Source organism: Podarcis bocagei (assembly GCF_964188305.1).
Source record: "Podarcis bocagei genome assembly, chromosome: 2".
Lineage (NCBI taxonomy): Eukaryota > Metazoa > Chordata > Lepidosauria > Squamata > Lacertidae > Podarcis > Podarcis bocagei.
Genome location: NC_138126.1, coordinates 117,280,126 through 117,295,453, shown reverse-complemented (window position 1 = coordinate 117,295,453; position 15,328 = coordinate 117,280,126). Strand labels below are relative to the sequence as shown.

The 15,328-nt window shown below is 44.4% G+C and overlaps 1 protein-coding gene across 7 annotated transcripts in view; it reads right to left on the bottom strand.

The window, feature by feature from the left end:
- Positions 1 to 684: 684 nt before the first annotated feature.
- Positions 685 to 15,328, bottom strand: part of LIMA1 (LIM domain and actin binding 1) — a 70,898-nt gene continuing 56,254 nt past the window's right edge. For all 7 annotated transcript variants that reach the window (XM_081181294.1, XM_081181291.1, XM_081181293.1 and 4 more), the window contains 4 exons: positions 12,134 to 12,182; positions 10,708 to 10,823; positions 4,834 to 4,967; positions 685 to 3,017 (listed from right to left, as the gene is read on the bottom strand). In XM_081181294.1, coding sequence (XP_081037420.1) covers positions 2,015 to 3,017; positions 4,834 to 4,967; positions 10,708 to 10,823; positions 12,134 to 12,182 — 1,302 coding nt within the window. In that variant the 3' untranslated portion in view covers positions 685 to 2,014. The remainder of the gene's footprint in view (positions 3,018 to 4,833; positions 4,968 to 10,707; positions 10,824 to 12,133; positions 12,183 to 15,328) is intronic.

Genomic DNA, 15,328 nt, shown 5'->3' with positions numbered 1-15,328 from the left:
TTGCGACATTTAAAACAAATATATCTCCGGAGCCGCGATCTGACAGCGGGCGGGAAGGTGACGTCGGGACGGTGCGTGACTAACGCACGCACCGCCCCCATGCGACGTCACAGCCAGTACAGCGCCCGCCACAGTGGGGAGTGTCGGGGCGCACAATGCGCCTCCTCCCCTCCCGGAGCCGCGGCAAAGGTGTAAAAGAGCCACATGCGGCTCCGGAGCCGCGGGTTGCAGACCCCTGACCCAGACGATGTGCTCAGGTTTGGTGTGGTAGAAATATCCCTCCCTAACTCACTCAAAACCATTGTGATTAGAATTTTACATCCCCAATGTTATTGACGTCTGGTTGCTATTAGAGAAGGGATAGTGTTCGTTTGTGAATATTTTAATGGGGAAAATATCTGTTAATTTTGAAACCCCATCTAGCAAAATAACTGGAACCAAACACACTAGACGAAAATGGTCGTGGATGTTTGCTCATATGTCTGTTGTCTTCCGTTACACCTCTCGAACAGGTACATCTCATGTTCTACAAAACTCAGAAGCACACTGGACATCGTATCTCTTTACCATATTACAAGTACAACAGTGCCACCTACTGGTTTTAAGCTAAGTACTAAAATCTTCTCAGCAGTCTCTCTCGCCTTCCTGACCGTCTCATGGCAAAGAAAAGTCTGGATTAGAAACTTCCAACAATAAAAATGACCAGAGCCTTTATTGAATAAAAATGTTTCATACTTAGCAAGATTGGTAAGAAAGCAGAATATTTTACAACTCTAAAATATAGTTAGAGCTAATCTCGGTGAATACATTACAAAAAGATTAAAAACTATTTAGGTAAAACCCTTTTAACCCCCATCTCAAAATACTATGATTTATAAAATACCATGCAGTCAAGTTGAAAAGCACTAAAAGCACAAGGCTAGGAATCAGTCCCAAGAAATTCCCACAGTTTCATCTATTTTGTCATCGCGGAGATTTTTGCGTGCAGCATCTTTCATGTGGACTCTTAACATCTGGCAGTTTGGGTACACGCAGAATTGCTTAAAACGTACACAGTTTTCAGAAAAAAGAAGAAGCAAAGTTTCAAGTAGAAAACATTATTCGGAAAGACAAACATGGAATGAAAGTAGCAATGCCCTGCAGACAGAAGCTTTGCCCTCTACAAAATCCTTCCCTTAGCATTGCTCCAGTAGATTAAAATGCTGTGCTTCTAAGCCCAGGTATGAGACAGATCCTCTTTTTCACTGGCCAGCCAGCTGATTGGAGATTCACCTGGACCCTAATGCACAACAAGTCATATACAAAAAGAGCCTAATGCAAAGACGGTTCTCTCCTGGTGTCTGCCAAGTAAACACAGCCTCCCCCTAAAACCATGCTGCTGACTTTTATTTCAGATACTGTCATTATCTAGAAGAGACAGTGTTTTCACTATTCAAAAATGTATCTATTGTGCCTTTACACATACATTATTAAAGTGCAGTCATTGCCATTTAAACGGTTCCCCAAGTGCCCTTCGAAACTGGTCCCTAAGCACTGCAGTAACATAGATAAGTGGTAATAGTCCTGTATCTCAGAAAGCCCCATTCTCCGTCAAGCTCGCCTTTGGGGAATATAGTGACATCCTGCAAAAAATGGCCGAAAACTACCAGAAGCAGAGGAGAATAAAGATGGCATTTAAGCTGACCAGGTTACAGAGCAGAATTCAGAAATGTACAGGGTTGTGTTGTTGTTGTTTTGCTCAATTGAGGCAGCTTTTCCCACAACGATTTTATGCATACTATCCGTTTTCCCAAATTTGGTTAAAATTCTCGCAGGTTCCCAAACAAGCTTTCCTATAAAATTCGGATCTGAGCAAGTTTTTATGGTTCCCTTATGCATCAGCCTGCAGCACGGTATCTCTTTCACCAAGGGAAGCCACTCTAGGAAGAAAACAAAAACCCCCCCAAATGCTAAACACACCAATTTTAAGGCCCAGCACCCTGCAGTTAAGTTCTTTAGTGAAAGAGAGTCCCATTTATTCCTCGTCTTCTTCCTCTTCGCCGTAGTATCTGTTCCGCTTGATCTGCTCTTCCACAGTCAATTCTTCCAGGTCTTCACCTTCAAAAAACCCAACGTCTTGGGATTTGCGATTTGGGCTAGCAGATAATTCTTTTACAGCGGTTGAATTCAAGACAGAATGCTTAGGGGGCGTATGGAACGGCGCTTCCTTCTCCAGCGAGGCTGGCTCTCCTGCAGTATTTTCTTCTTCTTCCTCATCCGTGTCGCCACTCCTCTGGCCGTTTTCAACCAAGATCTCTTCGCCACCCGCTTCTTCTCCTTCCCCCCCATCCAGCTCTTTATCCCCCTCGCCCAGGTGTGGATCAGCCACGTTGCTCTTTCCCTCTGGCTTGCTTTCCACCGCCAATTCCGGTGCCGGTTCCTCCGTTTGTCTGACCGTGCTCCTTTCAGCTTTGGGAGGAGACATGTTTTCAGTTCTATTGCTCTTTACAGATATGGTTCTAAATGAGGCAGCGACTGTAAACGGACGGCTCCTTTCTTTCAGCGACAACGACCGTCGCAGCTTTTTAAGGTCTTGGTCCACGTCTTCCTGATGATCCGGCTTAGCGATTTCATCTTCCGGGGGCCACTTGGGCTTCAGCACCTTGATGCCTTCTTCCAAAACACTTCCTTGGCTGCCTTGTTCGGGAGGAGGCGGCCAAGCGATCTTCAGCTTCTTGGTTTCCGCCGGCCTCTCTTCCTTCTCGAGCAAACCGGCGGCTTTTGCTTCCATGGTGGCTGCCAGAATCCCAACTTTTGCAATCGGGGCATCTTCCACGCCGGGGCTCTGGGGGCCTTCCTCAGCGTTTCCAACGCTGGCGGGTTTCTCCTGGGATTCTTCGCTCTCCGTTTTGCTTGCCCACAGCTCCTTGTGTGGCTTATGCCCAAAGCCTTCGTCGTAGTTGCCTTTGGCCTTGAAGAGCTGGTTAAAATGAGGCTTGCAGTAAACGTTCCCATGCAGAGATGCATACGTTCCAATGCTGTACAAGGGGGGAAACGCACAATTATTAGCACCTTCAGTAACTTGCAAGAGAAGAAATAATAACCATCTCAGAATGTACTAATTCAGCAGCTCTGCAGGTACAAGTTGCTGGGAGCCACGGGTGCAAAAAGTGCTCTCGCACTCAGATCCTGCTTTCAGACCTGCCACAGGCATCTGGTTGAATTGAAATATTCAACTGAAATACTTTATTGTCACTTGTACGACTTGTATACAAGCTCAGCTCTCTTAGTCTCCACCCCCATCGTTCAGCCCGGATACTGAGATCCGGCACTGAGGGCTTTCTGGCAGTTCCCTCATTGCGAGAAGTGAGGTTACAGGGAACCAGACAGAGGGCCTTCTCGGTAGTGGCGCCCACCCTTCAGATGTGAAGGAAATAAGCAGCTATCCTATCTTTAAAACTTCAGGGAAGTTTTTAATATTTAATGCTGTACTGTTTTTAACATTTGATTGGGGGCCGCCCAGAGTGGCTGGGGAAACTCAGCCAGATTGGCGGGGTATAAATAAAAAATTATTATTATTATTATTATTATTATTATTATTATTATTCCTCTCGTTTACTGACGAACACCCACCAAACCCAAAAGTCAGTTGCCCTGTTGTTGTCTTTTCATTCAGCAGCCTAACAGCCCACAGATAGAAGCTGTTCTTTAGGAGCTGCTATAAGTGTGCTTTTGTCTCTGGTGCTGTTAAGTGTGCTTTTGTCCACCAGAGAAGAATGGCAGATCAAGTGGATGGATTATGCAGAAATGGCTAAAATGACCGGAAGAATCAGAAATCAGGAAAATATATAACTGGTCTTAAAAGCCATTGTAAACAGTTAAAATTGTCAGTAGGATTGGAATAACACTTGCAGTTTAATGGTGGGTTTCGGACACAATGGAGAGGTAAAAGATTTGGATTATCATAAAAGATGCAGGAGGAAATGATTAACAATAGGACCCACAAAGGGGAGGAGGGAAGTCCGGGAGATTCTTTGGAATCTTGTTTTTATGTTGGATATGTGATTGTAAATTTTTAATCTGAAAAATCAAGTAAATAACTTTTTTAAGAAAAGAAGTGTGCTTTTGTCAATAAAGAATTAACTATCGGCCCTTAACCTTCCTCGGCTGCGTGTGTGCAGGACACTCTCCCTGCTTTATTGTGTCGTATGCAGAAGTACCGTATTTTTTGCTCTGTAAGATGCAGCCGACCATAAGACGCACCTAGTTTTTGGAGGAGGAAAACAAGAAAAAAATATTCTCTCCCTCTCTGCACAGTGCCAGTTTAGCAAAGCAGCAGGAGAAACGGAGCCCCTTCCATTTCTCCTCCCGCTTCACTGAAGGGGCGCTGCGCAGAGAGGGAAAACTGTGCAGCGCCTCTCCAGCAAAGCGAAGCCAGGAGAGCAAGACGGATCGGTGCGCACCGATCCCTCTTGCTCTCCTGGCTTCAGCGAAAGCAACGCAAAGCCTCCTGAGCGCAGTGGAGGCTTCGGGCGACTATCCCTGAAGCCAGGAGAGCTTTCCTGGCTTCAGCGAAAGCTGCACAGTCTGCATTCGCTCCTCGCTCCATAAGACGCACACACATTTCCCCTTCCTTTTTAGGAGCGGAAAAGTGCATCTTATAGAGTGAAAAATACGGTACATCCTTGGGTTGTAGATTCCTTTGGCGCTCTTAAGAACCACCTGAAAACCATGCCCACCTTGCTTTTCTCAGCACCTAAACATTGCCCTTTCCTAACCGACACTAGAGAGTTAAACTTAAACTAGCCTTTTTTTATATATAGAAAAGAAGTGGGCTCTCCCTAAAGGACTTACGTGAGTTTACTGTTGCAGTAAGAACAGCGGAAACAGCTGATATGGTATACTTGCTGGTTGGCAAAGAGACGCTCCATTGGGTAGACAGTCTTCTTACACGCAACACAACTTTCCTTAGGCGGCAACTGGAACTTCTGGCGGAAGAAAGGTTGGCAAATAGTACAGGGTTCAATGCAAAACTCCCAACAAGGCTGACAGTCAATCCTAGCAGAGCCTCCTTCTGAAGCAGCGTTTCCCAAACTTGGGTCTCCAGCTGTTTTTGGACTACAACTCCCATCACCCCTAGCTAGCAAGATCAGTGGTCAGGGGAGATGGGAATTGTAGTCCAAAAGCAGCTGGAGACCCAAGCTTGAGAAGAGCTGTTCTCAAGAAAATAAGGGGGACATGTGGCCTTCCAGATGTTGTTGCGTTCCAACACTTCCATCAGCCCCAATCGGATGGCTCATGATTAGGAATGATGGGAGTTGTAGTGAAACATTGTTGTAGCGCAACGTATTGAGAGTCACACATTTCCCCGTCCCTATTCCGAAGCCAATACGCCAGGGGTTGCCAGCAGACCACCCAGCTAACCCAGATATTGTGAAAATAAAAAAATTCCTTCCAGTAGCACCTTAAAGACCAACTAAGTTAGTTCTAGGTATGAGCTTTCGTGTGCATGCACACGAAAGCTCATACCTAGAACTAACTTAGTTGGTCTTTAAGGTGCTACTGGAAGGAATTTTTTTATTTTGACTATGGCAGACCAACACGGCTACCTATCTGTAACCAGATCTTGTGCTGATACTTCTGGAGCCAGCCCAAAATCAAAACACAAAAATATCGTATCTTTCACTCCATAAGGCGCACCTGACCTTAAGACGCACCTAGTTTTCAGAGGAGGAAAACAGGGAAAAAATATTCTGAATCAAATGTTGTACTAAACTATTTAATAAGCTACTGGTATATCAGAGTGAGACTGAGAGGGACAGGAGCTGTATGTTTGTTTAGTGTGCATGCTCAAGGAGCCAGCGGATCAGCTGAGACGTGGGGGGATTTGCGTAATTTCCCCCTCGCCCTCATCCCCTGCCTTCCAGTCCCCAACAGCCTTCCTATTTTACCTTCTGATTTTCACTGCGCTCGTGGCTCAGAGCTCGAGGTTGGTGGTTTTTCTGTTGTTGCTGGTTGCTTAAATTGTATCCTTCTGGATCCAACCCCTCCTGTGCCCTGCCGTCCCTCTGCAGCCTCATTGCTCCGTTTAGGGAGCGCGTGGACCTTTGCTAGCTGAGGCTGCTGCAGCTGTTGCTGGCTAGGCACCGCTTTTAAAAGCGCCTGCTGGCTTTGAATCGCCTGCCTCCTCCCGGCTCGCTGTAAAGCAAGCAAAGCTAGAGCCGCGCAAAACGGGACAGAAGCCCTGTAAGCGGCTCCCGCTTTGCTTGACTGATGGGAGCCATGGCTCCGGTCCAGTGCATGCGCTCCATAAGACGCACAGGCATTTCCCCTTTCTTTTTAGAAGGAAAAAAGTGCGTCTTATGGAGCGAAAAATACGGTAGGTTTAGGAAACATGGAACTGGCTGTCCAAACAACCCCTCCAATCTAAAGCACCCATAGTTTGCACCCATCTTCATTCAGTCTCTCTTTAGGAGTTGGTGAGGGTTAGGAGATGCAGGAGGGAAGGCAAAGTCAAACTGGGCAGCGGCACTTAAATCTAAAAGGAGAAAGACAGATCTAGCAAGTTCACGCTGTATTCATCTGCTGATGTGGCAGATCAGATTCAAAACTGAAAAGGCAAGGCATACCAGCCTACTGAGCACCATCACCTCTCCATGTGCTCAAAGTTGGCTGTTCCCCTTTCTAAACGGCCGCAAAACTCTGATACTGGCCACGTCCACATCCTGCATTCAAAACACACGTGCCACTTTCAACAGTACTGGCTCCACCCAAAGAATGCTGGGAACTGTAGTTTGTTAAAGGGGCCGAGAGTTGTCGAAAGATCCCTCCAAGAGCTCCAACTTCTCGGTTCTTTCGGGGATGCCATGACTGTTAAAGTGGCAGAAGAGTGCGTTAGATGTACGGCATATGGGTGGGACCACGTTTCCGTTCGTTTCTCGGATTTAAAAGGGGAGCCGCTTTTCTATTTATTTATTTTTAAACGAAAAGCTGGCGAATGGCAATCGCAGGGAAGTCGATCCATTTGCATCTTTCTGCTTCAAGGAACTGTTCCCCCAACCTGCCTTCTCCAGAGCTCACCCCCTGGGGAGGAAAAGTACGTTTGGGTTGAATACAGGGAGGGCGCTAGATCTGCCTCCGTCCACAAAAACACAAAATGCGTACAATCTGAGAGACTGAAAGAGCAGAAGTAGCAGAGGAAATGGCTCTTAGCTCAGGTGGGCAGGCTGAAACAGCCCTGATTACATGTTTTACCTTCCAAACAGGAGCTAATATAGTTAAATGCCCCGCATTAATTTTTTTAAAAAATCTACTTATGTTGAAAAAGCTTTGAAGCCTGGAACTTCAAGTGTTTTTTTAAAAGGTGGCAGCTGATGCAGGTAATCCCATATGAAACTTTTAAGCATGCATTGTGCCTGGCAATTTGGATGTGTTACCCAGGCAAATACATTGGGACAGCAGCTACAAACCTAACAGAATTATTTTGCTGCCATACGGACAATACCTCCTAGGCTACGCTGTTGGTTTGATCAGTCCAGGGATGATTTTCCAAACTTGCAAAGGCATACCTGCTTTTCCTTTTAAAACAAAACCACCACCTTCTGTTGCACTGATAATCAGTAGAATCTCAATATTAACAGGATAATTTAAGCAGCGTGGAATATAGATCCCTCTAATGAAAGAAAGAATTCAGGCAATGTTGCTTGGCTGTCAAAAACTAGTTTTTCCCCAATTGCATCTGGGAACCAGACATTAGCTTTTGCTGCAGCAGCATAAATTCCCCGTCCAACTTACATGCAAAAACCATGGAGGTTTTGGGGTGTGTAGAGGCAAGTTTCTTTTTCCAAGCACGCTACGATTAGCAACTACAGTGGAAGGGTGTGAAGTCCGGTTAATAAAAAGAGGAGAACAGGCAAGAAAGCTGAGAGTCGAGCTCACATTAAAAAGGGAGGCAGGAGTAGAGATTAGGAACCAGGAGCAGGAAACAGAAGCTGGAAAAGACAAATGGCTATTTATAAACACATCTCTGGGCTGGAGTGAAAGCGCACTAAGATGTTCCCTGGGACAAAAACACTCTCATATTTACACTACGAGAAACATACTCAGCCAACAACTAAGTTGCAAAAGATCAAGGAGAAAAAGGTCTCTTTTAAGCAATAAATAGTATAAAGATGATAAACATTCAGTTCTGAATAATCATGAACCAAACATTGGAATTTTGTACATTTCATCTGGAATATGGAAAGGGAAGCAGAAGGCCTTATGGACTGCTCGCAAGTTGTACAGTGAATTAACAGTTCCCTACTCAAAAGGCAAACACACCCTTTTGTCCCGTCCCCCCACTGCCCGGCACAGAATTCAATCAAGTGTAATTAAAATCTGCGGGAAATATAGATCTGCACAAGATCAAGGTATTCTATCTATAGCATCATTTTACAGCTGCAAGGATTGGTAGCAATTTTGCAAAATGTGCGCACGTGAAAGTATATAGACAATCCAAGATTATGATTTCTTGATGGCTTTGGGGCTAAACTTGTGGGATATTGACTACAACCGTCTTAATTGCCCAAACATTTTTTTAAAAACCTAGTTACTAAAATGCACATATTTGAGTTTGATGAATTATTCATGTAAGGAAGTTTAACAAGAACTGAAATTTTATTAACCATCAATATTCAAAGGAAAGGTTTACTACCAAAGATGTTGGTTTATTTTGATTCACCCTGTTAGGAGTTGAGGCAGAGTTGGGAAAGTGAGCAAAACATCTGATTATTAATAACAAAAACTGGTGATATATTTGTAAGTATATAACACACAAATCTATAAAATTACAATTAAAGAAAAAATGTAAAGCTGCATATCGGCGGTGCTTTACACCAGCAAGGATTAAGAAAACATCTGATTTCAGTACTACGGACTGTCAGATCTACAGCAAAATCAGTTACTTTCATGTATATATGAATAAGTTATTTTTCAGAATATGTTATTTTTTAGGGAAAGCTATTATTATTGGATTTACATGCCACAAGGCACCCAAAGTAGTTTACAGTTTTAAATAATATTACCTTTATTTTCAATGTACAACCTGTGTACAATGAAATTAACCAAACCTCCCTCCCCAAACACAAACACTCAATCTCATTGCAGTCTGGGTGCTTGTCGCACAACACACCAACCCCAAAAGTCAGTTGCACTATATTATTTTCCATTCAGCAGCCTAACAGTCCATGGATAGAAACTGTTTCTTAGCCTATTGGTACGGCTGATTATACTTCTATATCTCCTGCCTGAGGGTAGAAGATTAAAGAGGTGCTGGCCAGGGTGTGAATCATCTCTGAGAATTTTTCTCGCTCTCCTAAGGCATCAATCCCTTGCGATGTCATCTAGCGGGCTCAGGGGACAGCCCATAATATCATGTGCTGTGTTCTTCACCACACTGTTCACAATCCGAACATTTTACCCAATAAATGCCTGGAAAGAACTAAGTCCTCTTCACAAAGGTGGCTCTGTTAACTGGTATAAGAAATGTAACTGATAAATATGATTTTGGCAGCCAGAATTCTTGCTGCATATAACTCAGCGTCTATAAAAACACCTTTGTGCAACTGGATTTATAAAATGTGAGTAATGCTTATGGGAGGAAAAATTTGTTCACAGTGCAATAGGTAATCTAAATGCTACTGGCACCCTTTTATTACAAAACACAGACGTAACAATGGTGCTGAATGTCATAATATGAGTTATTTTGTTCTCAATAAATTATTTCAATTAATAGCACGACTGAGCTATTGGAATAATTATGGTTTTTCAAGACATTTGGTGGGGGATCTTTTATTTCTATTCTTACAAGTTTCTTTTCATTTTTTCAAAGTATATGCATATAACATACTTATTTTTGTATCTAATAAAATATATATTAAAGATCACATAAACTTGAAATACCGTACTTTTCCATGTATAAGACTAGGGTTTTTTTACTAAAAAATGTTTAAAAAGGAGGGTTAGTCTTATACACGGAGGCAATCTCCCCCCATTTTCTTAATTCTGAGTCCTCCAAAATAGGGGGCGGCTTATACATTGGGGTGTGTTATACACGGAAAAATACGGCATGTCATTATTTTCAGAAGAGTTTGGATTTGATATCCTGCTTTATCATTACTCTAAGGTGTCTCAAAGCGGCTAACATTCTCCTTTCCCTTCCTCCCCCACAACAAACACTCTGTGAGGTGAGCGGGGCTGAGAGACTTCAGAGAAGTGTGACTAGCCCAAGGTCACCCAGCAGCTGCATGTGGAGGAGCGAAGACGCGAACCCAGTTCACCAGATTACGAGTCCACTGCTCTTAACCACTGCCCCACACTGGCCCTCATTTTTATGGCTCCTATCAGCAGATCTTCAGCTTCTAAGTTTTGAAGGGCTCACAGAACCATTGCACAGAATGCTTTGTTTTCCTTCTTTGAAGTTCCTTGCATATTTCAAACTGAGGGTTGTATCCAGGGCTTCCTCCCCACCCTCCGCAAGCCGGAATTCGCCGGAACTCAATTCCGGCACCTCTCAGGTGGGCACTATTGCCATTCTAAGAGAACAAGGGAGGTGTTCCTGGTGAGTTCCAGCTCCTCTTTTCCTAGAAAAATAGAACTGGTAACATCCAATGCTTTGCATGCAGAGACCCACTCGCTTTTCTCCTGTGTTGACCACTGCTACCGAAAAAAGCTATCCACTGTACCTACCTTCACAGCTTTTGGGGGAGAGGTGTCCGTCTGGCTAGATGCTCTAGAATCGGGACTTTGTTGTTTGGCATAGAGAGACCTCGGGGCATCCGTTTCTTTCTGGAACTTGAACCCAGCTAGAAGAGTGGAAGATAATCTTATTAGTACCCGCCACTTAAAACTCAAAGGATTTTGTTTACATCCTGAATCGAGGACAGCACAACTAAATGCAGCGCAAGATGGGCAACTGATCTCACTTGGAACAAACAGAAAACCAGATGCAAGCAATTCAAAGACAGTCTCAGCTACTACAGATGCTGCGTTTTCCAGTGGCGTAGCGTGGGTTGTCAGCACCCGGGGCAAGGCAAGTAATTTGCGCCCCCTAGCCCATGGATTTGCGCCCCCTAACCCGTGGATTTGCGCCCCCTAACCCTAACCCCCAGATGTTGCGCCTGGTGCAGCCGGCCCCCCTGCACCCCCCACGCTACGCCACTGGCGTTTTCTTCACAAATGGAAACCCCTTTGAGACAAATACTGGAGCATAATGGGCTTCAAACATTTTGGCCCAAAGGGAATTATTTTCTTAACACGTAAAAGGATGATGATACTTAGGTGAGGTGGGGCAGGCTTAAATGTCTGCACAGCTCAATAAGGGGGTCAGAGGTATAATCTAGGCCTGAAAACCTGCCCACTGTCTGGAATTTGTCATCCGAAAGTCCTGTGAGAGATCCATCGGCATCCATTCATAAGAATACACTTGGAACGAGTGTGGCTGGCTTGCACCTTTCTGTCATACAATGTGGCCAAAACTGATTTTCAGGAAAATAGGAAACTTTGTATGGAAGAGGGTGCAGAGAGACAGACAGGCCTGAGGTGGGCACATGCAGAAGTACAGGCAGTGGAAGAAAAATATTAACAGCATTTTGTAAAAAGAAATTGTCACTTCAACCAATTCTACAAAATTCTGTAAAATTTTTGATTTCCTCTCTTAGCAGCAGAAATGGGAAACTTTTGACTCCTGCCTTCGGAGTGGTCAACTTGAGTAAAATATTAGTGCGGGGAGGAAGCAAGCACTGCCCTGTATAATCGATCACATGACGTGATACACAGACACTAATTGAAGGGCAATGCTCATCAACCGGGGGGGGCAGCCCCCTCAAATATTTTAGGAGGGGGGCAAAGCCCCTAGGAGTTAGCTCCTATGCCTGCCATAACATCCAGATTTAGAAATATCCAGGAGGCAAAAATGACTGGAATCTATGGTTTCAGAAGACAAAGCAGCTATTTCATTCGGTTAATTTCATTGTACACAGGTTGTACATTGACAATAAAGCTATTATTATTATTATTATTATTATTATTATTATTATTATTCTACACCTAGACACCAAACGCCAAGTGAAATATGAGTGAATTTCTTATTGCAGGGGAGGGATTAAAAACTTACGAGTGCCATCTTCGCAGAGACTGGAATTCAGACCATCTACTATGGAAATCTGTAGCAGGGGGGGAACATATAAATGATCAGTTCTTCAGTACATGAATATCCTCACTTGTCTGCTCTCAACACACCATTATTGTTTAATATATTAAAGAGAAGAAAGATTTAGACAAGGCACAACTGAAACAGGCCAATAAGATGTGTACAGCGCAAGGCAGACAGTGGTCAGATGCGAAGAACACAGAAACTTTGCCACATCCAACTCAGAGATCTGTGTCGCCCAAAAGCCCTTAGATTCTACATTTCAGTTGCCTTAACGTAGGGTGGAAAGGGAAATGATTCATCCACTGAAGCTCCTAATTTGCAGAGACCATAGTTTCACCTGGCCTAAGTACCTTCTCATTGCCATTTCATCTTGATACTATCACTGCTGAGGCAGAGCCAAATCCAGGTGGCTCAACAACAAATTCAGGACCATACCTGTCCCTCAGTGCCAACCTCAACAGCATAACAGGTGTTTAAAGATGACAGCACCGATTTAAATGTCTGTGTTGCCTATTTAGCTATGAAGTCACTGTATCAGCTGAAAGAAACCACTGAGTCCACTGTACAACACTGTTTCTCAAACTGGGGTCGCCAGATGTTTTTGGACTACAACTCCCATGATCCCTAGCAACCAGGACCAGTGATAAGGGATGATGGAAATTGTAGTCCAAAAACAGCTGGAGGCCCAACTTTGGGAAACACTGCATTTCTTTACTATAGCATCTCAGAGAAAGCGTAACCGCTTGAATGAACAAGGAACTCAAGGCCATATACCAATTTTTATTTTTTGAGCAAATTCTTGGCCCTTTGAAAATTAAAGATGTCTGCTGTTTTTGTTTCTCACCGCTGTGGCGACGTGTTTTTCAAAGCCAGCTTTGTCCTATTTTCACCAACAAAACATCTTTGAAGACCTAAAAAGTGGCTGGCCTCAAAACAGTCTAACAGCAGTTGTAGCCATTTCCGCCTTGGAAGACTACGCTACCGAGAGGGCAGGAGACATGTGAATTTATGAGCTACAAAGAGATCTTCCTTGGATAAGGTTGATGACTCTTGAGATTATCCAATCTACAAACCCAGAGATAAAAAATTGCCTCAACTATACTAAGGATTTGAGGTCAAGATAGATAATTGGAAATGACCTCAATCCATTAGAAGGCCCCATAGCATGCCTTTCCCAGTGGATTATCCACTCCAGACACAGCTGCTGCTGAGAGATGATTCTCAATGTACACGGGCCTTCCCTATACACCTAAACCTGGAATTTGGGGTGCAGGTGGCACTGTGGTCTAAACCACCAAGCCTCTTGGGCTTGCCGATCAGAAGGTCAGCGGTTTGAATCCCCATGGCGGGTTGAGTTCCCGTTGCTCTGTCCCAGCTCTCCTGTCAACCTAGCAATTTGAAAGCACACCAGTGCAAGTAGATAAATAGGTACCGCTGCAGCGGGAAGATAAACAGCGTTTCCGTGCGCTCTGGTTTCCGTCACAGTGTTCCATTGTACCAGAAGCGGTTTAGCCATGATGGCCACCTGTCCCAGGAAGCTGTCTGTGGACAAATGCCGGCTCCCTCGGCCTGAAAGCTAGATGAGCGCCACAACCCCATAGTCACTTTTGACTGGACTTAAATGTCCAGGAGTCCTTTACCTTTACCTTCTTAAATCTGGAATCTTAGGCATATAGCCACTAGTTTGAATACTGGGCTACCTCAAAGCATCCCATGATGCTCTAACGAGAGAGAGAGAGAGAGAGAGAGAGCGCGCAAACTGATCACTTTTAACCTCTAGCTATGGTTGCCATGCTACCACAGCGCTCCAAAACCCAGAGGTACAGGTATTGCTGTATCTTTACTACACACCTACAGGCTACAAGAAATTGCCTCTCCAAGCTGTTAACACACAGTCATTGTAGAGTCTGACGGGACCATCACTGCCATCTAGACCAACCCCCTGGAATGCAGGAATCTTTTACCCAACGTGGGGCTTGATGCCGCAACTCTGAGATTGAAAGTCTCACGCTCTACCAATTGAGCTATCTCCCAGGTAGGTGCAAGGTCAGTTGCATGAATAAAACCCTACATCGCGGCCCCCGCAACACTGCTAGAATCTCTTGATTCCTATATACTATTGTTTTAGTTGTTACTGCTTTGTATCCTGCCTATATATGAACATATTTTCCAAGCCACCATCCCCTCAGCAGCAGCTTCTGCTACAGACATTTGCTTTTCTAGTGAGGGTTTGAATTCAGGGCAATTATAAGGAAGAAGGGGCTAAAGTCGTAACACAAGAGTGACATTTCCCTCCTCTAGGATGTCTGCTCTATTAAATAAAATGCAGCTTAAGGCTGCTCACACTAAGGAACTAAATACGCCATAATAAGCTTAACGGTGTAAATTAGCTAGATGCTACTAACAACTGGAAGCCCCATTCCGAGCAACAGAACTGTTAAGAATTAGTTAGGAAGCACATAAGCTGGGATAAACACACTGTGCTCATTTGACTCATTTTGGGAACAGATCCCTAAGCATTCGACAGTGTCAGGGAGCTCCCGGCAAAAGGGTGATACTCCTGTGATACCAGGGGAACCCAAAAAGCACTTCTTTCTGCATGCAAACTAAAGGGTGTGTGTGCAAATAAGCACATGGGTTAGGCTTATGAAATGTTTCCACTCATTTCCCACGTCCAGCTAGGACAGAAGGCCAACACGTTTTACATGGGTGTTTGAAAAGACAAGTGCCAACACATTCTCACCCCCCTACCTCACCCCAGTCTATTCAGCGTTCTTGCATGTGCTCATCAGCCCATCATGCAAGTGCTTAGTCACCATACGGTAGGGCTGCCATATGCCTGGATTTTCCCAGATGTTACCGGGATTTCAAAGGCGGAATTGACGTCCGAGGGGAATTTCTGAAAGGCAGCGCTTTGCCCCGGATCTTGGGCCAGCCAATCGAAAAAATTGTGGGGTTTTTTGGCATATTTTAAGAGAGAAAAGTTCAACAGTTTTGGGAGTCTTCCTTTGGGGTTTTCCTGGTTTCTGCTTTTCGAAATATGGCAACCCTACCATAGGGAGGAAATAATGCCTATAAACGTAAGAGTTATTCACTCTTTCAAATCCGCAGGAAGAGGCCTTTCATTCAGACCATCCATTTAGCTGCAGAAAAGGG